Source organism: Pristis pectinata, chromosome 15, assembly GCF_009764475.1.
Source record: "Pristis pectinata isolate sPriPec2 chromosome 15, sPriPec2.1.pri, whole genome shotgun sequence".
In the NCBI taxonomy this organism is placed as follows: Eukaryota; Metazoa; Chordata; class Chondrichthyes; order Rhinopristiformes; family Pristidae; genus Pristis; species Pristis pectinata.
Window position 1 is genome coordinate 37,458,053 of NC_067419.1, and position 23,293 is coordinate 37,481,345.

Consider the following 23,293-nt stretch of genomic DNA (forward strand, 5'->3'; position numbering starts at 1 on the left):
GGGGGATATATAATTAGAATCTTTTTCCCAGGGTAGGGGAGTCTAGAACTAGAGGGCAAAGGTTTAAGACAAGATGGGAGAAATTTAAAGAAGATCTGAGGGATAGGTTTTTTCACACAGAAGGTGGTGAATATTTTGAACGAGCTGCCAGAGGAGGTAGTGAAGGCAGATACTATTATAACAGGTACTTGGATAGGAAAGGAGTAGAGGGATATGGGTTTAATGTGGGCAAGTGGGATTAGGGTAGACAGCATCACAGTCGACATGGACGAGGTGGGCTCTAAGGGTTCGTTTCTTTTCTGTATATTTCCATGATTCTAAAAATGGCCCATCCTATTCTTGTGATATTTTCTGGAAAGGGAGCATGTAAATTCCACATCAGTACTTGGGCAAGATTCTGAAGGGCGGCTGTTGTTTTCAGAACCCCAGCATATGTTTCTATGTTTAGGAGAAAAGGAAATAAAATTGTAGGAAAACGAAACATTGTTAACTACACTGCACAAAACTGTAAAGTTTCCTTACAGATGCAATTGAGACTAGGGATTATAACTAAAATGTGACTCTCTTTGAGGTATTCATTGCTTTATATTTAATAAGAGCTAAGCAAGTTTTATAGAAGAAGAATATAGGTAAGCCATTTATGTTTTGCATTGATTTGTTTTGTAGTTGATCATTTAAAGTGATACATAGTTTTTTTTTGTTTATAGGCATTGATCATTGCATTTACTTCTGATATGATACCCAGGCTTGTTTACTACTGGACACTATCAGTACAGCCCTATGGCGAGTATAGCAGCCCAACGATGCGTGGTTACATCAATAGTACTCTCTCTGTTTTCAGAATCGCTGACTTCAGTAATATCAGCAAACCCATCAACTTACCTTCATGGTTTGACCCTGAAAACGATACCACCTGCAGGTTAGTACTCCTATTACTATAATAAACAAATCCCCCACAAATTGCAGGAGCACATCTCACAGTACACACTGTGAATTGTCTAAATCTCTGGCCAGCTTTACTTTTGCTGAAAAGTGAATTGGTAATGATGTGATGATGACTTTGAAATGTCTGTGATCCCCTGCACATCAGGTCAAATCATCTATCACATGAACCATTGAAATTTTCCAGGGTTGAGATGGCTCCAAGTTTATATCTCTTTTGATGGAAGTTTGGACCCTGATATTCATTAAGTTGAGGTTTCAGAATAGGGGAGAGGGGTTAAGGCTGTAAAACTGCACATGCAAGTTTCCCTGTCTGGAGGCCAGCCATATTGACAACTTCGCTGGCACAAGAACATAAGAAAATATAAACAGGAGTAGGCCATTTGGCTCCTCAACTGATCTGCCCCAGGACTGATCTCCTCTGGCAATGAAGGAACCAGCTCAAGAGAAACTGAGTTTCGTGGTTGTGGGAGACGGAGATTGAATGAGGTAACAGGGTTGTAGGGGATGGAACATGCTTTGAAGAATTAGGAGTGATCACAGTGTAGTTCAGAGGTAAATCAGAATCAGGTTTATTATCACTGACATATGTTAGTGGTGGGTCAGATGTTCTGTGTCAGTGATGGGGGCACTGGGGTTGAAGGAAGATCATGGAGGGGTTGGGATGTTTCCAGGTAAGCTTCTTTAACCTAGAGGAAGCATTTCCTGAGTCCCATGATGGTTTTTCATTTGCCTGATAGATTTAGCTTTTTTATCTCCTTTTACTTACTGGGTTTCCCAAGGCCCAAGAATCTGGACAACATGGGTTAAAATAGAAACACTTTTAAAAAAAATAGAAACACTTTTAAAAAAAATAGAAGCTCACAGATCCTTTCAAAGATTTCAATGCCTGACCTACCCCAATTAGTCCATTGGCCTCAATTCTGCCTCCTTTGAATTAGATAGATTCCTATTTCAGATTTTTTATCACTTTGACCTCTCATTAAACCAACAACATTCATTTGAATGTTGAAAATAATTAAAATGGTTAAGTATTCAGGTACTAATGAAGTGAACCACTCCCCTTCTTACTTCTATGTACTCCTGCAACTTATTTGGGACTGCTCCTCATGAGCTGGAATGGACCTATTGGGCTGAATGGCCTCCTTCTTTGTTAGTAAAAGTTAAGAAGGTAAGATTCAAAGGATGCCTTATTCTTTCTGATCAATAGCAATTTCTCAACACCATTAGACCACTAAAATATCAAAGCAAGCACACCTAAATGGGGCTACCACTACACTTCTAATAAAGTTACATAGCAGACTGCTCTAAGGTACTTCCTGATCATGGTGTTAGGTTTCCTAGTGTGTCAGACACTCAGCTGGCCTCCCTCCAAAATATTCAAAACTAAACTACTGTTTTTAAACAGATAGCTATGTACTTGACCTGTGTGAAAATTAAAGCCGTTGTAATGCAGTTGTGCAATCAAGAAAGGTGATTTCTTATCCCTTTGATTTTCACCTCTAAATCTCTAGCAAATTGCTCTTCCTCTTCCAGTGATTGCAACTCATGCCACAAGAGGTGCTAACATCAACTAGTCAATTTTCAAGGTTGAGGTTGAATATTGAATGTCTGAAGCTTACTACGTCAATTTACTATTTAATAAGTGGAATAATTAAAATGGTTAAGTATTCAGGTACTAATGAAGTTGCAATGTGGTGGACTCTCTTTTATCCAAGCAACCTGTGCTCAGAATACACGTGTAAATGTTATGAAGTAACAGCAAAGAGAATACTTCTAGGTGACAGAAGAATAGATCTGAGATTCTGTCAGCTTGATTCGACTTTCATTGTAGGCAAGTGATCCTGAGACACTTGCTGACCTCCAGATAACAGGAAGGCATATTGGGAATTCTTATGGAAGGCTCTACTTCAGGAAAGCCAGGTGATAGAATGAGTCCTGTAGGATAATCAGATTGTTACATTACTGTAACATTGAGTCACATAAGTCAGAAGAGGTCAAATTTTGACATGTTCAAAAATGCTTTACAGTATTGCTATCAAAACAATGTCCTAAAATTTCTGTTGAACAGCCTGCAGTTTGGGACTCCCACCCACATATGCATGGGAGCAAAAGTCCCAAGCTTCTGCCCAGCTGGGTGCTGCTGTCACACCCACTGTGCTCTGACACTGGACTTGATATTGTACAGGTTCAGTGACTCCATTTCAGTGAGTGAGATTCAAACTTGCAGACAATTTGTATTTATTTAACTGTTTTAATTGAACAGTGCAGCACAGGAACAGGCCCTTCAGCCCATGATATCTGTGTCAACCATGATGTCAAATGAAACTAATCCTATCTGCCTGTACATAAATAAATATCCCTCCATTCCCTTCATGTTTTTGTGTCTGTCTAAATGCCTCTTAAGTACCACTATCTTGTCTGCTTCCACCACCACTCCTGGCAGCCCATTCCAGGCACCCATCACTCTCTGGGTAAAAACAAAACTTGCCCCACACATCTCCCTTAAACGTTCCCCCTCTCTCACTAAAGCTATGCCCTCAAGTCTTTGACATTTCTACCCTAGGAAAGAGACTTTGACTATCTACCCTATCTATGCCTTTCATAATTTTATAAACTTAGATCAAGTCTCACTGCAGCTTCCAATGCTCCAGAGAAAACAATTCAAGTATGTCTAACCTCTCCTTATAGCTAATACTCTTTCATCCAGGCAACATCCTGGTAAACCTCTTCTGCACCCTCTCCAATTGTTTGAATTTAATTTTAAATGTTTTTTTATTAATTTTAAAATATTTAATTTTTAATATGTTAAATGTGTTTGTATTCAAACTGTTTGATAGTCTTTACATCAAGTTCAACCTGGGGGTGTGTTTAAATCTCTCAAAGCATTTTGATAGGATGGATATTTGTCGGGTCTTATTGATCAAATGGGGAGCTGGCTTCTGTCCAGGTGTTCATGGCAGAGAACCTCCTCCGGCTAAGATTGGATGTAGCAGGTAGTCAACTGGTGACTGTGGGCAGTAAGGAAATTTGCAGAAATTTCATGTCATTATTTTCGTGCTTTTTGGCAGCCACAATAGCAAACAAACTTACAATGCACATTACCGCAAATCTAAACCAAAAAAAACGTATAGATGCTGCAAGCAAAATTGGAGGGAGTTTGGATTTTGTTTCCCATAACAGTTTGATTGGGCAGACACCTCAATGGCTTTAACCATAATTGTATTATTAACAATCTTTGATATTATGCAGTTTTCAGATGGAAAGAGGTTTATATGTGTAACATTTTGAAAGCGTTTCAACTGACCCAGTGGTTTTCATTCTCTGGCAGGTACCGTGACCTCAGATATCCTCCCGGACATCCTCTGGAGTATCACCATAGCCTTTATTTCTGGCATATAATGGCTGCCAAGCTAGCATTTATTATTGTTACAGAGGTGAGGATTATTTTGGCTTATATTTACAAGTGTAATGAATGTAGTTTAATGGATGATGTTGCTCCAGTGTCAATAAGTGGAATACTGTTGCAAGTAAGAACCTTTCATATACAGGAAGGAATACTTGTGTCTGCCTGTCATGACAAGAGTATTCTTGTCCTCTTGGTTGCATCATGACTAAGTTCTGGAATATATAATGATTAAGTTCTGGAATAAATTATTCCTTTTTTGAGCAATAAATATTATTTTACATTTGAATTATAATCTTTGACATGCAAATTTTTTAACAGATTTGCACGGTCACCATCAGCCCTAAATGAGTGGTGATTCATGAAGACTGGATGTGCATTGTGGAAATAAATATAATTTGATTCATCACAATAAAATATTATTTCAATATGGTATGCTTAAGTATAGCATAGAAAGCATATGTTTTTATTTGAATAGAGGTGAAATGGACATTTTATGGAAAAATGCATTGATGGGTTATTCAAGCTTTTCTTAATAACCCATGCTAGGAGATGCGCACGATCAGGATCAGGGTCAATGATCCTGATGGTGCACATCCTGATTTTCCCAAAGTAATTATGAATGTATGAATTAGGAGCAGGAGTGGATCACGAGCCTCTTGAGGCTGCGCCAATATTAAAACTTCATGGCTGATCTGATAGCTACTTCAACTCAACATTCCAGTCTTTGCAAGGTAACCTTACACCCCCTTGTTTATCATGAACCTGTCTAGCTCTGCCTTAAGAAGATTCAAAGACTCACCCTTGGAGGGAGAGTTCCAAAGGATCATGAACTTCTGAGAGAAAAAGATTTGCTTTATCTGTCTTAAGTGTGTGATTACTTATTTTTAAACAGTGACCCCTAGCTGTAGATTCTCCCACAAGAGGAAACATCCTCTTCACATACACCCTGTCAATCAAGTCCCCAGGATCTTGTATGTCTATTGTATTTAGAGTCATAGAATCGTACAGAACAGAAACAGGCCCTGCTGACCATGATTCCCATCAGAGCTACTCCCATTTGCTCACTCATTTAATTGAGTTATTTTAAATTGCTTAAGTATTTACTTGTTTAACTTATTTAATTTTCAATTTAAATGTATTTAATTTTTAGTAGTTCTTGAATGTATTTAAATTCAAGTTGTGTGACAGCTATAACAGCTGGTTCAGCACCAGGGTTTAGCTTAACCTTCTCTCAAAGCATTTTGGTGAGATTTATGATTGTAAGACCCATTCAAGATATTAGTTGAGTAAACCTTCTCTGAACCGTGTTAATATCCTTCCTTCAAAAAGACCAGTACTCTGCACAGTACTCCAGATGTGATCTCACACTAATGCTTCATATTACTGAAGTATAATCTCCCTACTTTTATATTCAAATCGCCAAGCATTCATCTGAATTCTTGTTCAAAGTTTGCCAACTTATTGAATTGCTGTTTGTGTATTATTTGGAGAAAATATTGAATGTTGAAATACATGTGACATGCAACTGGCATTAGAGATCTTAAGAGAGAGTGATACACCCACGTTATTTTCCCTGAAGCAAATTAGCCTATTTGATATTCAGATCTGAGTTTCAGTTGCTTAAGGACCTGACTGGTATGTAATTTGTAATGCTATCCACTGGAAAGTGCAGCAATGACTTAAGAGCATCTCATGGTTTCTAAACCATATCATCTTACTTCGTGGGAGCTATTCTGGACATGCATAGATTTTGACTTTGTCAGCTCCTGCCTCTTACGCACATTCAGTTGTTGGCGGCAATGTCCATTTTTATTTTGTCATCTGGTCCCTCCAGTTTTTGTGTCTTTGCTTGCTTCAGTGACAAATTTCTCTCCAAATAAAGCTAACCAAGAGTGAGAAAGATAAGAAAAAAAACTAATGTGAGAGATAAAAATTCATTTCATTGAAATCAAAGAAATATGCTGCAGGAGTGAGAGTGAAAGGACAGTGGCAGAAAATAAATATGACGGTGAAAGAAAAGGAAGTGCAAGACGACACAAAGGAACAGAATGTTGAGAGAAAAATCAGAAAACACGAAAGGAGCAAGTGATAGAAGGGAAAGAGGTAGAGAAAGCAAAGGGAAGAAGCGGGGGGATAAAAAGGGAAGCTGTCAGTTCTTGTTAGCTCTTTCAGAATGCATAGTATCATGCACTGTTATAAGTTTTTCCACACTGCCTGCCAAGTTGAGTGAGGAATGATAACTGCACACCCTCCAAATAGTGACTGATGGGAGGATTAATTGGAAAATTACCACACTTCCTCGTCATCTCTGAATATATCTCTAAAAGTCCTTCTCACACATGCTGCAACACTTTATATCCCTCTTTCACTTATTCTTTTGTTGTCTTCTTTCTGGACCAAAGATCACCATCCACACTTGCTGCTGAGATACACAATAGTCCTGCACCTAAATGTGTTGTTTGCAAAGAACAGCATAAGGTGCCAGGACCTTATGCGGCATAATCAGGTGACAATGGCAGGCCACAGCAAGCACTGTTGAAAGAACTGCTGAGGAACCTTTTGACAGCCAAGTCACACCCCAGCTCTCCCACCTGTCAAAGCAATGGTTTTGTTCAGTGCTTCTGAATATGTGACATTCAGAAACATTCAAAAAGCATTAAAAGTGAAATAAACAAGTAAAAAATAAACCCACCTGAAAACACTTTTAAACCATTGAAAGCATTACTGCAAACACAAATAATTAATAAAACTGCAACTTTATAAAACTCTGGTTAGGCCACATCTGGAGTATTGCATTCAGTTCTGGTTGCCCATTATAGGAAGGATGTGGAGGCTTTGGAGAAGGTGCAGAAGAGGTTTACCTGGATGCCGCCTGGATTAGAGGGCACGTCCTATAAGGAGAGGTTGGATAATCTAGGGTTGTTTTCTCTGGAGCGGCAGAGGCTAAGGGGAGACCTGATAGAGAGGCAATAGATGAGGAGACAGGCGGTATCTTTTTCCCAGGGTCAAAATGTCAGATACTAGAGACCATGCATTTAAGATGAGAGGGGGAAAGTTCAAAGGGGATGTGTAGAGCAATTTTTTTTTACACAGAGTGGTGGGCGACTGGAATGCACTGCCAGGGGTGGTGGTGGAGACAGATACAATAGAGGCATTTAAGAGTATCTTAGACAAGCACATGAATGTGCAGAAAATGGAGGGAGATGGACCATGTTTAGGCAGAAGGGATTAGATGTTGTTAGCTTAATTAGTTTGTCACATCATCATGGGCCAAAGGGCCTGTTCCTGTGCAGTACTGTTTTATGTTCTATATTACTTATTCTTCCTTGCAATTATAAAATCTCCATTCACATGCTTTAAACAGGTTTAGGATCCACGAGCCATTTTCCCCGGCTCAAATCCTAGGTAACTCAAGTTCATTCACTTCTCCTGGACTCTGTGCAGAGCAAGGTGACAAAGATTCATGAGGAAATTTGGGAATTCTTTCATTCAGGTGTATGTATGTTAAACTCCTAGATATGCTTGCCATTACATAGATAATGCTAATGGTTCATGGTGGAACTGGGGCCTATTTTTAAGGCTTTTGTATAGATTTGAATTTATCTGTCAGCATTCTTGCTCTTCCTTTCCTTTGTTGGTTAGAGAGAGGGAAGGAGTGAGTTGAGAGAGCAGAGAAGCCCTATAGATCTTCCTATTGGGCTATTTTCAAGGCAAAATTTCATTTAGGTTTGACAGGATATAATGCCTATGTGGATCTTGGACTAACTATTTGGGAGGAGGAATATTTGGTGTGAAAACATCAGGACAAAATTTAAAAAGTAGTACGTGGAAAAAAACAATGTTGAGTAAATACATGATCATAAGGTTCCATGTATGAAGCAGTTTATGTTGCAGGCAGCTTTGCTACATTATTACAAAGCAAGAAACAGTTTTTAATCGTGATTCGTTTTTACTATTTTTCAGCACATTGTATTTGGGGTGAAATTCCTTGTGTCGTACTGGATTCCTGATGTTCCAGAACATATTAAAGAGAAAATTAAGCGTGAGAAGTATTTAACACAGAAGATTCTGCATGAATCTCACCTTACAGCTTGGCACAACAAAATGACAGATGCAACCAGAAACTTAATAAAAGGTTCAATAAGCCTGAAAGGCCAAGACATGGACGTATAAATAACTGTTGCGCAAAATTGTTTTCTTTAATGTACATTTTTTTAACTGGGAATTTCTTTAAATTCTAATCTGTTTGATTCCTAAGAGAGAATCTTTTTTAGTTATCTGTAAATACCTTATGGTTCGTTTTCTATTTGTTCCACTGAATTTTATCTTGTTACATTTAGACTATACAATTGTTCAAGCTGTTTCAGTAGTCCATAGAAAAGTTATTTTACTATTATTGCACTTAATGGAAAACAGAATTTTAGAACTCTTTTATAATCGGGGAAATTCTTGTACAAATAAGAAGGCTGTGAACAAATATGGAAAGTAGTTCCATATTTTCTGATAATTTTCAACTGAAAATTGGGAAAAAATGAATGACATTGCCATGTTGCCAGATGTTCCACAGCTGGTAGGATAATGTGTCCCAGCAGATATAGGAGGATTTTCTAAGTGAAGGAACAGTTCTGGGAGAAGACTGATGATATTTTTTGAAGTCTGCACTCTACCAGCAATCCTGTCATATGTAGAAATTACTGAGTGCATGAGTAAAGTATAATTCCAGATATTTGATATGCTAACTGAATGGATGATATAAGTGGTTTCTCCTATTTTGACCATTTGGTCATTCAGAATCTAGTTAACAATATGGTCATGGCATTTAAGATTATTACCATTCTATTCGTGCCATTTGCCTAGGGAATTGTGAGACCCTAAAGAGTTTTAAACCACAATGGTTGCACTTTTAAGCCACTCTGGAGTCAACATTTGATTTCCAGTCATGCCAAACAGCACCAAGAGTTCAATGGGTTACCCCTGAAAGTTGGATCAGTGTACTATAGATCAGGTTGGGGCTTTTATTAAAACTTTCAGTCAAGTTTATGTCCAAACTACAAGGCATTAGGAATAGGAGCAGGAACTTCTTAAACCACCTCTATTATTCAATGAAATCATGGCTGAAATTCTACCTCAGCTTCACTTTCAGATTGAATCCTCATGTTCCTTGATTTACCTTAAGTGTCTAAAGATCTATCAGTTTGAGTCTTGAATATACTCAGTGACTGATTATCCACCAACCTATAGGATAGAGAATTCAATATAGTTACAATCCTCTGAGTAAAGGAATTCCTTCTCATTTCTTTTCCAAGTGGTTGTCCCCTTATTCTGAGTCCATGCTCCTAGCTGTGGTGTCTATGGTTGTAAGATATAGGCTATTATCTAAATCTATTTGGATGTGATGGGATTTAAACTTTCAGTGACCAGCAGTGATAAGTCTGGTGGTGTTGCAATGATATTAAAGCAGCACAGTATTCTGGAGGGTAATACTTTGCATTCTGAAGTCCTCTTGCTAATAACTGTTCTTTTCATATGTATATAAATATTATATATACACAATATATCATTTTTATAATAATGTCCTCCCATTATGATGGTCTGTGCATCATTCTGTGTACTGATGACTTGGCAGGGATCAATAGACTTTTTAGTTTTGTCTGCTGGTCCTGACAGTCCAGCAACAAAGGGAGTTCAGTATATGCCTGATGTGTTTTTTTAAAATTTTTAATTAACAATGTAAACTAAATAAAAGCCATATTGTCCTTTATGTGAAAAGCCTAAGGAGAAAGCAAAACAATATGAAAGCATTTTTATATACCATGTCCTGCTCCTAATGTAAAAATATGTTTGTGAAAAACAGGAGTAAAATATGTCCATTAAAAGATGTTTAAACATTTTAAAATCATGAGGAAACCTTATAAAATTGGGTGGTGGATGGAGACATAAGCAAGGAATGATGTATTTTTTTGTTTGCTGGTAGTTAGTTTTGTTTTATTCATTCATCTGGTACTCATCAACAAAGTCACCATTTACCCTTGAGAAGGCAATAGTGAGCCATCCTTTTGAAATGTTGCAGTACTTGTGGCAAAGATGCTGTTTGGTAGGTTGTTGGACCCATCGATAATGAAGAAATAGTCAGGATGGTAGATAAGTTGGGAGGGGAATCTGCAGATAGCAATACTCCAATGCACCATTTTCTCTTGTTCTTCTAGATAGTACAGATCACAGATTTTGGAGATGCTGTTAAAGGTTAGGTGAGATTCTGCAGCTTGTCTTGCAGATGTTACATTCTGCAGTCATGATACCCCAGTAGCAAAATAAGCAAATGCTTAATGTGCTGGATTGGGTACTGATCAAGGGGTTGCTTTGCCCTGTATGGTTGAACTGCCTTAATATGTTACAGCTGTGCTTATTTGGGCAAAGGGGGAAATGCTCCACCACACTCCTGACTTGTGTCTTACAAATGGTGGAAAGGCTTTGAGACTCAGGAGATGAGTCACTTACCATACATCACCCAAGCTGTGACCTGTTCTTGGAGTCAGTCTTTTATGTATCTGATCCTGTCAAGGTTCTGATCAGTGGTGATTCCCAGATATCACAATGGGAATGCCCTTTAATTCCAGGAAAAAAAGGCTGGTTCGCTCTTGGAGTATTATTGATTGCATTGTGTAAGGTATGAATGCTATTTACACTTACAGTATCAGGACAAATCTGAATGTTGTCCAGGTTTGCTGCATGCAGGTACAAACTGCATCATTTTCTGAAGAGTGACAAATGGAACTGAATGCTGTACAATCATCAATAAACATTCCCACTCCTGTACTTACAAATGGAGTGAAGGTATCCACTCCTGACAATATAATGGCCATTGACAAACCAGTTGAAGATGATAAGACCTGGAATGTGGTATAGTGGAACTCCTGCAGAAAAGGTATGAACAGTGACTGGAGAGTTTATCCCTACCCCCCAATTCCTATTGACTTCAATTTTAACATGTTGAAGTACTAGATTGGACTGTAATAATTACTTCAGAGCAAATAATTTTAAAAGAACCTAATCAAAGAAGTGATCAGAGCAATGGGAATGGATTTCTGTAGATGCTTTAGCTTGTCTGTCATAACTTGGCAGAAAGTTTACAGATGTTTTTTTCAGGGTTTCTGCAGATAATTTGCCAAAATTATGCTTGAGCAAATTATGCATGATAAGCTCGAGGGAAAGTAATCTTCAGTACTATTCCTTCAAAGGAGAATTTGAAGAGCTTTGCAATATTATACTACCAATAGTGGTGGCTGTGTTTCACTGACCATGTTATCTTTGTGCTATGTGCGTTGATTAAGGATTGATAACCATGATGATAGATGATCAATAAATATCTCAGAGCCACTGTATAACGCTAACAAAAAGCCATTTGACATGAAGCTGATTATGGGACAATAGAGAAATATAATTAATGGCTTCCAGAACAAAACAGAGATTCCATCCAAAACAAAAAGTGACTCCAAGGAAATATGTGCACTTCCTGTCAGATGACTGGATACTATTCAAGACAATGGAAGTTTCAACGCATCACTTTCAATACATCACTTCCAACACACCCATTTTATAAAAGGCTACTATTCCTTGGTTGCTTGGGGACAACCAAACTTCACTCAGGAAGTTAATCAGTTCACTCTCTTTAATCATGGTTAATGTTAATTGTAATGGGTACAATCACACATCTGTTCAAAAAAACTGAGAAATCATCCTATGAAATATTTACCAGAAAGGAAGTTATCTGTGAATAATTTTCAGCACATGCTTTTGCTTTGAATGTCAGAATATATAACCTTATCTGTGCACTGTATGCCCTTTGTACATAACTTTTATATCATAATGAAATAACATCTGTAAATTTCTCCAACTTAAAACATTTTACATAGACTGCAAAATAACACATTTCCGTTGTCATTATAAAATCATGTTCTTAAATAAATAAAAGTTAATAAAGGCAAATCACTACAGATGTACTGCCTACATCATTAAACATGTAATGGCATAGATACAGGTATATATGCCATCATTGATATTACTGTTAGGCAACAACAACATTATAATTTGTATTTTTATAATTTTATATGTTAATTAAAACTAATAATTTTCTATCTATTAAGGAGAATCTTTCAGAGGCCAAATTTATTGTTGTTACCATCAAATGGATTGGGGGAGCAGAATTTTGTAAAATACTAAATGGGTGGTTTGAACACAAGGGGGTCTTATATTCTATTGGTCTCTGAAACATACTTTATGAATGTCATTGATGAGTGTGAAGCACAGGATAATCTTTCACTAATAAGCTACTGTAAAGTGTACTGTTTCATATTTAAAGATATATTAACATTCTAAAAATAGGTTCAATCCAGTTTTAATTCAACAGAAATAGTATCTGATTGTCCCTTTAAATGATCAATGGTTATCAATTCTTCAGAGCACTTCTTTTGTATCAGCTCAAGAATTCCACTTACCATTAAATTATTTAAAAGCAAGTTCATAACATAACTCATATAAATGTTTAGTAGAATTAACTATTCAAACCTGAGTCCATGGGGGTTTCTGTTGTTTATAAGTGCGACATTTGAAGAACATAGTTCAGAAGTGGTCATCTCTTTAGTTCTGAGTCCTCCCTTATGAACGCTGCAACTTGTAGGTAAATTGGCATTTTTGCATTTTGTAATCTATTAGGTGCAATTATACCTTACAATAGCTGGATTAAAGATTTTTTTGTCAGTTCTGTTTTTAAGTGCCAATTTAGCAGCATGAAGAGATATAATTGCTGCACCAGATTTTATGATAAAAATCCTAATGAGACCTTAGTACTGAGCTCACCATTATGATTATGTAAATTGGACAGCAACTTCCAGCTACCACACATTCACAGATAAGTGGATAAATCCAGTGCTGCCAAGAGATTCATCATTCAAATAAATGGATTGACAAGAAGTAGCTTTACTTAACAGAAGCATACACTTCAAACTCACCAAATGCATGCATGCCAAAATCACTAGAAAAGTTTAGGTTTGTCCATTCACTATTGAAAGAGTGAGTACTCTTTTAATAATGTTTCATCTTAGTTGCTGCCAAATAATCACTCTGGTACTAAAATTAAAATCCAACAAGTGTGGAGTCTCATTACTTCTGATTTTAATTAATGGAATCTTAACGTATTTTTTATTTCTATCTTTTTCTTCTTGAGCCAATCTTACTTTCCTTCTCATTTCTGTATCTGATGACATAGAATTCAATACTTTTATACTTCCTGGTTCAGCCTATGCAATATTCATTAACAGCTCTTCAGTTTAATTGGTTATGGAGGTGTGCAATATGTTGCATTGTTTACACAAGTTTCAGATCCTACGCAGGGGGCACTGTGCCATTTTGGATAGTTGACTAATAGGAACTTTGATTATAAAGTCTTGGGAAAGGCAAAATGTAATAAGTGACATTGTTCACCATTAACTGCAGAATTTGGCCCAGTGATGACTTCTGATTGGTTGACTTTATCTTCATTCCTGTAATCAATTTGTATTACACATTTATCAAAATAGAATGCATTTTTCATTTTGTCTTTTGGATGAAACATTAAACCCAAGGCCTATCATGACACTATTCTGTACAAATGCATGGGAGTTATCCCTGGTTTCCAGGTCAATATTTACCCCTCACTCAGCATTGCCAAAGTGGATTTTCCAGTCAATATCACAATGCTGTTTGTGGGAGCTCATGATTTAAATTGGCCATCACGTTTCCTGTATTACAACAGTTCTAATATTTGAAAGGTACTTAATTGGCCATAAAGTACTCAGTGGCTGCAAAACATAACACAAATGCAGATTTCTTTTCATATTTATCCTTTGAAGTCAGAAGACTGACTGATATAGGAGTCGTACACAACTATTAACCTTATATTGTGCTCTCATTGAAATGTGCAATTTTACACAAAGCTGGAATTGCACAATGCAGATATTTTATGAAAATCCCTAGAATATGATAAGAAGAAAATATCATCCTTGGCTGTGACATAACTTCTGGTTCAAAATTGAAACAATATCAAATTCTTTTTGGACCACATCTGTTACAACTATAGATTAAAAGATGGGAAGAAATTGTGGATTGTTAATGCATAAACTAGTTATTTTTACAGCTAACTCTTTCTCACCATAAAAGCATTGATTGAAAGGGAAACTCCACAATATATTTGTGTTATTGGGAGAGCAATCGATTCATTTGTGCATAATTTTAATCTAATATTCATGTGCGTTAAACTCTGATGAGTAACTATATCATTTTTTAGTTTTATGAGTTTGCATCCAACTTTTAAGAGAACGTATTTATTGTTTAAGCAAAATGATATACCGATAAAGTTGTCAAGTGGCTATGATTTTAGTTGAATGAGTTAGAATTCAATGTATGGCTGAACAAATATATAGCTGAAGCATGTTAATTTTGTTAAGAATGATTAACATATCTTGATAAGTAATTTCTCTTTTAAATCTTGTCATGAAGCCATAGATAGAATCTATTTTGTTCTAGTATTATATGTACAATTATTGAACATACTTCATCATTCACCAAAGAACATCAATAATTAGGAATAAAATATTTACATTTTTTTATTTGTCTTTTTTTTGAAAACACTTGCTTCATTAAAAATGAACAGTTTTACTTCAGTTGCTTTGTAGCTGTAAATGTCCTGATGGACTAATTGTACTTTAAAGAAAATGTTTTATTAGTAGGGAAAGACATCTGGTAAAACAGTGGTGCTAATCTTTATGAGAGCCTTCTTTCCCCTTCTCCCAGTTTTCCTTTTTCAACAGCTTCCCCTCCTCTCCATTCCCCCTGCTCATTCTTCCATAATGATATATACCAAAGGGAACACCTATAACTGGAAGCAACTGGTTGTGCGCATGTCACCAAAGAGTGTTTCAGCATCTAGTACATCACTCCCTCTGGACTTCTATAACTTGAAACAACTGCATAAAGCACCTGACACTTGTAATATTGTACTAAGTAAGCAGAACAATCAGCAACTGATCTATAAGCCCATGAATAGGCAATGCCTTTACATAGCAATGATGGTAGGTGAGGTTTTCCTTTCTACTGCTAATTCATCAGTTAAGAGAAGAAAAGAGGGCTTTAGCTGAACCACTGAGCTCCAAAATGGTAGTGCCGTTGACAAGTCAGTTTTTACTGACTGTCAAGTACTGTGTACATCTGCTGGATGTTTACTGCACTATACTGAACCCATCATTTATAACGGCATCCAGTATGATTTACCTCACAAAATGTGTGTATGAACAGCAGGTGCCTGTTTGAACTCTAGGGGGTGCATGTAGAAACCAGAAAGGTGGTTAAATGAGCCCAATTACTCAGTTGTGCTTTTGCCCAGTGCATCAGCTCCACACTCTGGTTACAGAAGGTATTATAGTGCTTTGGTGTCTGCAGTAACTATGAAAAACAAGTACAGAAGATACTTTCATCTACTTGCAGAAGTAGGATGACTGTGAGAAAATGCATTATCAAAATAAACAACAATTTTGTTGACAATCATATTTGTGAAGATTCTGTCGTGAACGTAATAGGCTAGAAATGCACAATGCATTCATTTAAAGGAGTGTGTTCTTTCATGTTTCAAGAGATATTTTCATGTTGGTCTGTTGCATGATAACCCGGTCACTTAGACCAGATCAGTCACAGGGCACTTAGACAGCAAACATTGCATTTGTCAAATTCATACTGCAATGAAATACAATCAGATAGCAAGTAGATGACAACACTAAACTGTGCTCCATTTAACCACACAGTTGGTAATTTAATTGATGAGCTCAGATGACATTATTAACTCAAAGGCCAAACCTGTGGTAATTTACAATAAGCTACTTGAACTCTGAGTTTGAACTTCTTTCTTAATTTTTTTTTAAACAGTTGTTATTTGGTTCCCTCTCACCTTGACTTGCTAATTCTTGAATGGTTGCTAACAAAAGTGCTGGAACTCATAAGCTAGAGCCAGGTAATGCACTAAGACTCAAAACTAATAGGAATGGACCACATACTTGGGTCAGTCCATGCAGGTGGTCAAGATGTGAAACAGATGGTAGTGATTTAGGCTGCAAAAACACCAGGAAAAACATTAAAATTGCAATGAAGGCCAATGATACCAAAATGAAATGTAACAGTCAGATGCAAAGGTGGCCGAGGAGAGAATGCAGACAGTCAAAATCAGAAACACTTTTTTTATGATTTGATTGCTGTGTCTGTACCCCGGCATGAATCACATTAGCAATATCTATCTGAGCTAATTAAAGAAGGACAACTAAGTTTTATTTTCATCAGCACAGTTAAACATGAACAGGCAGGGAATAGAGGAATAGGGATCATGTGCAGACAAATGGGATTAGTTAGATCAACATCATCATCAGCACAGACATGGTGGGCCAAAGGGCCTGTTCCTGTGCTGTTCTATATTCTATATTTCATGCCCCCCTCACCAAATATAGATATTGTTTTTCTACCCATTGTTCATGTCCAATATGCTATAGCTTTACGTTTCCAATCCGAAACGTCAAGTTTTTTTTAAACGGATGGAATGCAAAAGCACATACCACGGTCTTTTCAACCCTTGTCAAATTTGTCTGATCCAACCACCAACCAATCACAAATAAACCCACCAAAGCAAGGTGCAACAATGTGCACAGATCCTGCAGAAGCACTACTTAAAGAGCAAATCTACTCCGCCAGTTTACATCTGGGGCTTGTCCTTTTAGGCTGAGAGGTGATTCTCAGGTGTTTCTTCAGAGCTTTTATTTTGCATTCTGTAAATAGATTTAGCTATCTGAAAAACGCTTTATGCTAACACTAAATAGTTTTGAATTAGAGATGATTGTGGAGGGAATGGGGAGAACTTAAGGAAGCTACATGCTGTTGATAAGCCTATGATTGCTTTCCAGTAATATCCTGAAATGATAAGTGATTTCACTGAGGAAAATAGAGCAGACTAATGCTTTATGCACATACAATTGATTACCAGGCTGGTTGTATACATCTGACCAGAAAAAGCTCAGTCCCTGATGAAAACTAAATTAGTGCAGTGATAAGTGCAGAAGATAACAGGTAATTTGGTCAGGGCACAGACATCAAAGGCAGCAAGTTGCATCAGCTATTCCTTCTCATACTATAGCTGTATGCTAAGTAAGTTACATGATGTTTTCAACAGACCATTTGTGAAGAATGGGAAACTCAACAAAACTTTCTTGAACAGTGATGGACATCTTTGAAATCCGATTTCTGGACAGCTCTGGTTATAGTGTTTAGAAATAAAACTATTCATGTCCTTCTTTTGGATTCTGAATAAATGCCACTTGCTCCCTTGTACGCTCACTACATTTTGAGAAGTTCAGTGGTGCAAGTAAGATAACTCTGGAGGAAGATGTTCACAAAAACATTTTGCTCTTGCTCATCAATCATCAATTAGCCGCTCCCCCAACTCCCATTTGGGAATCTACCAATTTATTTTGCAAGCTGTTTGAGCACTTTCAAGGGTGGAGTCCTGGGTAGCTGCTTGCTTTTCCTCCCAAGTCACATTTACTTACTCGAAATGACTGGAACTAATGCTTACCTACTGTTCTTCTTCAAATTTACTATATAAAGTGGCAGCTAGTAGACCTGCTGCCTCACAACTCCAGCAACTCAGGTTTATTCCTGACCTCCAGTGCTGTGTTGAGTTCGCATGTTTGCTCAGTCCACTCCCATTTTCTCCCACATCCCAAAGATTTGTGGGTTGTTAGGTTAATTGGCCACTGTAAGTTACCCCTAGGGTATAGTTCAGGGGGATGGGGGGAGTTGATGGAGAGTAAAATGGGATTAGAGAGGGATCAGTGTAAATGGGTTTTTCATGGTTGTGGTTTCAGTGAGCTGAAGAGCCTGTTTCTGTGCTCTGTGACCCTAAATGTTCTTGAGATGCTTAAATCTGCAACCATACTATGGCTAGTTGAGATTCTGTAATGCTCTGTTGCTGACTATACATGCAGGTTCTGCCCCACCATGTGAAGTTTGCAGGTGGAAGAAAGAACAATAATTTTAAGACAGAATACCTTGGAAAAGAGAAATATTATCATCCCGAATATCAAGCGTATTATGCCGAAAGTGGGTGGCTAAGGATAAATTGAGAAAAACAAAGGTACCCATTTTTACATAAAATTAGAGGTAAATAAACCAAAGGCAATCTTCCTATATTTAAATTGCTTGAAGTGGATGTGAGCTTTAATTGTTTTTAATGCCAAGTCCCTTATTACTGCTGCAATTTATAATTTTGGTTTATGATCACATATCTATTCCCATATTAACACATATGTGAAGGCACATAAACATTGCTACTTATGAATCAATTGTAACTCTTCATCTGTGAGATTTCAGTCATCCTCTTTCACTATCTCCATCCCTGAGGTTTGTACCATTGGTTTCACTGGAAGGTGGTGTTATATTCAAAGAAGATTATCATTCTCTGATACATCTCTTGCATTAGCACCTCTATATCTCTTCCTAACAATGTGCAGTATTGCCCCTATGTTCTTGAGTTTTATAACAAAAATGAACAAGAGCTGGATAGAACTGACAAATTAAAAGGATGTGCATATTTCTCTGGATAGATGAATAAAGCTGGGCTTGGAGGATTTAATTATATAGTAGCACTGACATTACTTACTGCATGTTAGGGGATTATGTCTATTACATCCTTTATTGGTTTTATATAGACTGAAGAATGCGTTTAATTTTATTTAAAATCAGTCTAGTGTAAGATCTGGACCAGTATGTAGAGCAGCCAATGGATGAAAAGGCTATCCTAGACTGGGTACTGTGTAATGAGAAAGGATTAGTTAATAATCTTGTCATGTAGGGTCTATTAGGGAAGAGTGACTATAACATTTTAGAAATCTTCATTAAGATGGAATGTGAAATAGTTCAATCTAAAACTAGGGTCCTAAATCTAAATAAAGGAAATTGAATTGAGTTGGCTGTGGTAGATAGGGAACCTCATTGGATTGGCAATAGATAACATCTGAGGAACAAATGCCGGAACTACAGCAGTTAAACATTCCAGCCTGGAGTAAAAATACAGAAGGAAAAAAACAACCCATTCATGGATAATAAAAGATAAAGATGATAATAAAAAATAAAATGATAAAGAGAAGTCATATAATATTGCCAGACAAAGTAGTTTTAGATCCCTGGGGCTTTGGGATGGGTTCTGGAGAAGATGGGAGCCATTCAGATCAGACACATTGCACCTCAACAGGGCTGTGACCACATACTCACTGTAAGGTTTCCTTGTGCTGTTGAGAAGAATTTTGGCCAGGATATTGGGAATCTGAACACAGACTCAGAAGGAGAAAAGCAGAATTGAAAATGAAAGACAGAAAATGAATGAAAGAGTTTGGGAAGCAGAGGAAACAAAGGCTGGAAAACACACAAAAAAGTAGTTTGGCTGTTCTGAGATGTGAAATACCTAAAACACAAGGAGGATAGTTTCTAAGGCAATTAAGCCGAGGTACAGATAGACAGGTGGAAGTATGATCTTTCAGCAATGACTTAAATAGAGGCAGGATGAGAGCTAATGTTCCTGGTTATAGGATGTGGGCACTAAATAGAGAGGGAGATTTAAAAAAAAAGTGACAATATTGGTAAAGAAACAATCAGAGGTGTGAGAAATGATGGTGTTAGAAGCATCATTAAAAGAATCAGAATCAGTTTTATTATCACTGACATATGTTGTGAAATTTGTTGTTTTGCGGCAGCAGTACAGTATAAGACATGAAGACATAAAAATTACTCTAGGTTACAAAAATAAATAAACAGTGCAAAAAAGGAATATCGAGGTAGTGTTTATGGGTTCATGGACCATTCAGAAATCTGATGGTGGAGGGGAAAGATCTTTTCCTGGAATGTTGAGGGTGGGTCTTCAGGCTCCTGTACCTCCTCCCCAATGGTAGTAACATGAAGAGGGCAATTTCCAGGTGGTGAGGTTCCTTAATGATGGATGCCACCTTCTTGAGGCACCGCCTCTTTAAGATACTATATGGGTTCAACTAGAGAACAAAACAGGGGCAGTCACACTGTTGTGAAGGTGCTAAGCACCTCCAGACAATCGAAGGGCAAATCTGTATGCAAAAAAACCAAAAACACGGGTAGTAAAAGTGGGGGATTTCAATTATCCTAACATTACCAGGGATGTAGAGGGCGTAAAAAGTTTAGGGGCCACAGAATTCCTAAACTACATTCAGGAGAATTTTTTCAGCCAAGTCCACTAAGAGAAGATGTTCGGGGCAAACACAGGTTATAGATATAGTTTAATGGTGTTGGCATAAGAAACATATCAATTGTAAAACACCAGCCTCCAATCTTTTCTGTGATTACTGCGAATTGTACTTATTGATATTTAAAATCTATTTTAAATACTTTGCATCAAAATACACGATGAATGTGACATAAAAATTGCACATAATGGGATATGACCAAAAATAAGAAACATCAGCCCTGTCTGAGACAGAGGGATCAGCACCTCATTTGTGAGAGAATTCAAGGTGGCAGTCAACATAATTGTGGTAATCTGCATCAGAGACTTGAAGACCAGGATCACAGATAAAGATGAGGGGCAATAGGTGGATGGGCTGTGACTAGGTGGAGGGATTGGGTAGCATAATCACAATGCATGTGAAAATGGGGACGTCTGGTACTGTTGAGACATCAAGATAACTTAGGGGATGGGTGACAGGGGAGAGAATAGAGGGAGCTGTCTCAAGGCAATGGGATGGGCCAAATGGTGACCTTTCCACTCCTAGTACCACAAATGGCCATATCTGTATCTGACCAATTGTCAATCATTATCTTTGTTTTTTTAGTGTATAGAATTCTAACTCTCAGGGGGATTCTTGTCAATGCATCCCCTGCGTGCTTGTATCAATTGTGTAAAGGTTTGTTGCATCTACATAGAGTTAGAGCTGTACAGCACAGAAACAGCCCCTTCAGTCCAACTCATCCATGCCTATCTACATTAATGCCATATCCCTCTACTTCTTTCCAATCCAAGTACCTGTCCCAATGCCTTTTAAATGTTGTAATTGTAATCTACCACTTCCTCTGGCAGCTCGATCCATATAACCACTACCTTCTGTGTGGAAAAACTTGCTCCTCAGAACTCCTTTCAATTTCTCCTCTCTCACCTTAAAATATACATCTCTGAACTCTGTGTGGTTTCTTATAACAGAAGCATAGAAATGTACAACACAGAAACAGGCCTTTACGGCCCACTTGGTTCATGCCAACCACAATACCTATCTAAGCTAATCACATTTGGTCACATTAGGCCCTTATTTCTCTACTCCTTTCCTATCAACTACCTTCCCAAATGCCTATTAAACATTGTAATGGTATCTGCCTCCATATCTCCTCTGGCAGCTAATTCCAAATATTCTCCACCCTCTGCTGAAAAACTCACCCTTCAGATCTTCTTTAAATTTCATCCTTCTCACCTTAAACCTGTGCCCTCTAGTTCTAGACCTCCCCCCCCCACACACACACATGCTGGGAGAAAGATTCCATCTATGCCTCTCATAATTTTGTTAACCTTTATAAGGTCACCTCTCAGTCTCCTATGTTCCAGGGAGAATAAACCCACTTCCATTCCAGGCAACAAGGAGGACAGGCAGGTGAAAAGTCAGGATAATTTGCTGAACAATAGAAGTACACCAAACCAGGATGTTAGGATACAGGATAGAACATAGAAAAACTACAGCATAATTCAGGCTCTTCAGCCCACAAAGCTGTGCCGAACATGTCCCTACCCTAGAAATTACTAGGCTTACCCATAGCCCTCTATTTTGCTCAGCTCCATGTACCAACCTAACAGTCTCTTGAAAGACCCTATCTGTTATTCTCACACCTTTCTAGGATCTGCTTCCCTATCTGCTCCTCAATAACCCTGTCACTGTTGGGTGGCCTATAAAAAACGCCCAGCACAGTTATCGACCCCTTCCTGTTCCTAACCTCCACCCACAGAGACGCCGTAGAATATCCCTCCACAACGTCCAGCTTTTCCGCAGCCATGATACTATCTCTGATCAACAGTGCCACTCCCCCACCTCTCTTGCCTCCCTCCCTGTCCTTCCTGAAACATCTAAAACCCGGCACTTGAATCAACCATTCCAGCCCCGGAGCCATCCAAGTCTCTGTAATGGCCACCACATCATAGCTCCAAGTATCAATCCAAGTTCTAAGCTCATCCGCCTTGTTCACAACACTCCTTGCGTTAAAATAGACACATCTCAAGATGTTAGGATAGAGGATGAGGTATATAGAAACAAGTCCATGATAGTGTGTAGTGAGGATGGTAAGAAGGACAGGCAGGTGAAAAGTCAGGATAATTTGCTGAACAATAGAAGTACAACAAAATTAATAGCAGATACTGGACTAAGTGTACTATATTTAAATGCACATAGCATTAGGAATAAAGTAGATGACCTACAGATTAATAAATATGACATTGTGGCAATCACTGAGTCATGACTTTATGACGGATGTGATTGGGAACTAAATGTCCAGGAGCACACAGTGTATAGGAAGGATAGGCGGGTAGGCAGAGTGGGTGGTGTGATCATGATGGTTAGTAATGATATAAAATCAATAGAAAGGAAGGACATTGGGTCAGAAGAGGTGGAATCCTTATGGGTGGAGCTAAGAAATAGCAAGGGTAAAAGGACAATAGTAGCAGCTATATATAGGCCCCATAATAGCCGTCAGGAAGTGGACTATAAGTTGTAGTTAGAAATAGAAAAAGCGTGTCAGAGTGACAACGTTAAGATAATTATGGGGGATTTTAACATGAAGGTGGACTGGGAAATCCAGCAAGGCAGTAGGTCTCAG

General features: G+C 37.8%; 2 protein-coding genes across 4 annotated transcripts in view; one reads left to right on the forward strand and one right to left on the reverse strand.

Annotated features, from left to right (window-relative positions):
* The window catches only part of ano6 (anoctamin 6), a 107,010-nt gene extending 94,670 nt beyond the window's left edge, over window positions 1–12,340 (forward strand). For all 3 annotated transcript variants that reach the window (XM_052030820.1, XM_052030818.1, XM_052030819.1), the window contains 3 exons: window positions 708–919; window positions 4,274–4,379; window positions 8,315–12,340. In XM_052030820.1, the coding sequence (XP_051886780.1) occupies window positions 708–919; window positions 4,274–4,379; window positions 8,315–8,524 (528 nt within the window). In that variant the 3' untranslated portion in view covers window positions 8,525–12,340. The remainder of the gene's footprint in view (window positions 1–707; window positions 920–4,273; window positions 4,380–8,314) is intronic.
* LOC127578633 (uncharacterized) overlaps window positions 1–23,293 on the reverse strand; it is a 54,970-nt gene that overhangs the window by 10,227 nt on the left and 21,450 nt on the right. The gene's annotated exons all lie outside the window — the stretch shown is intronic.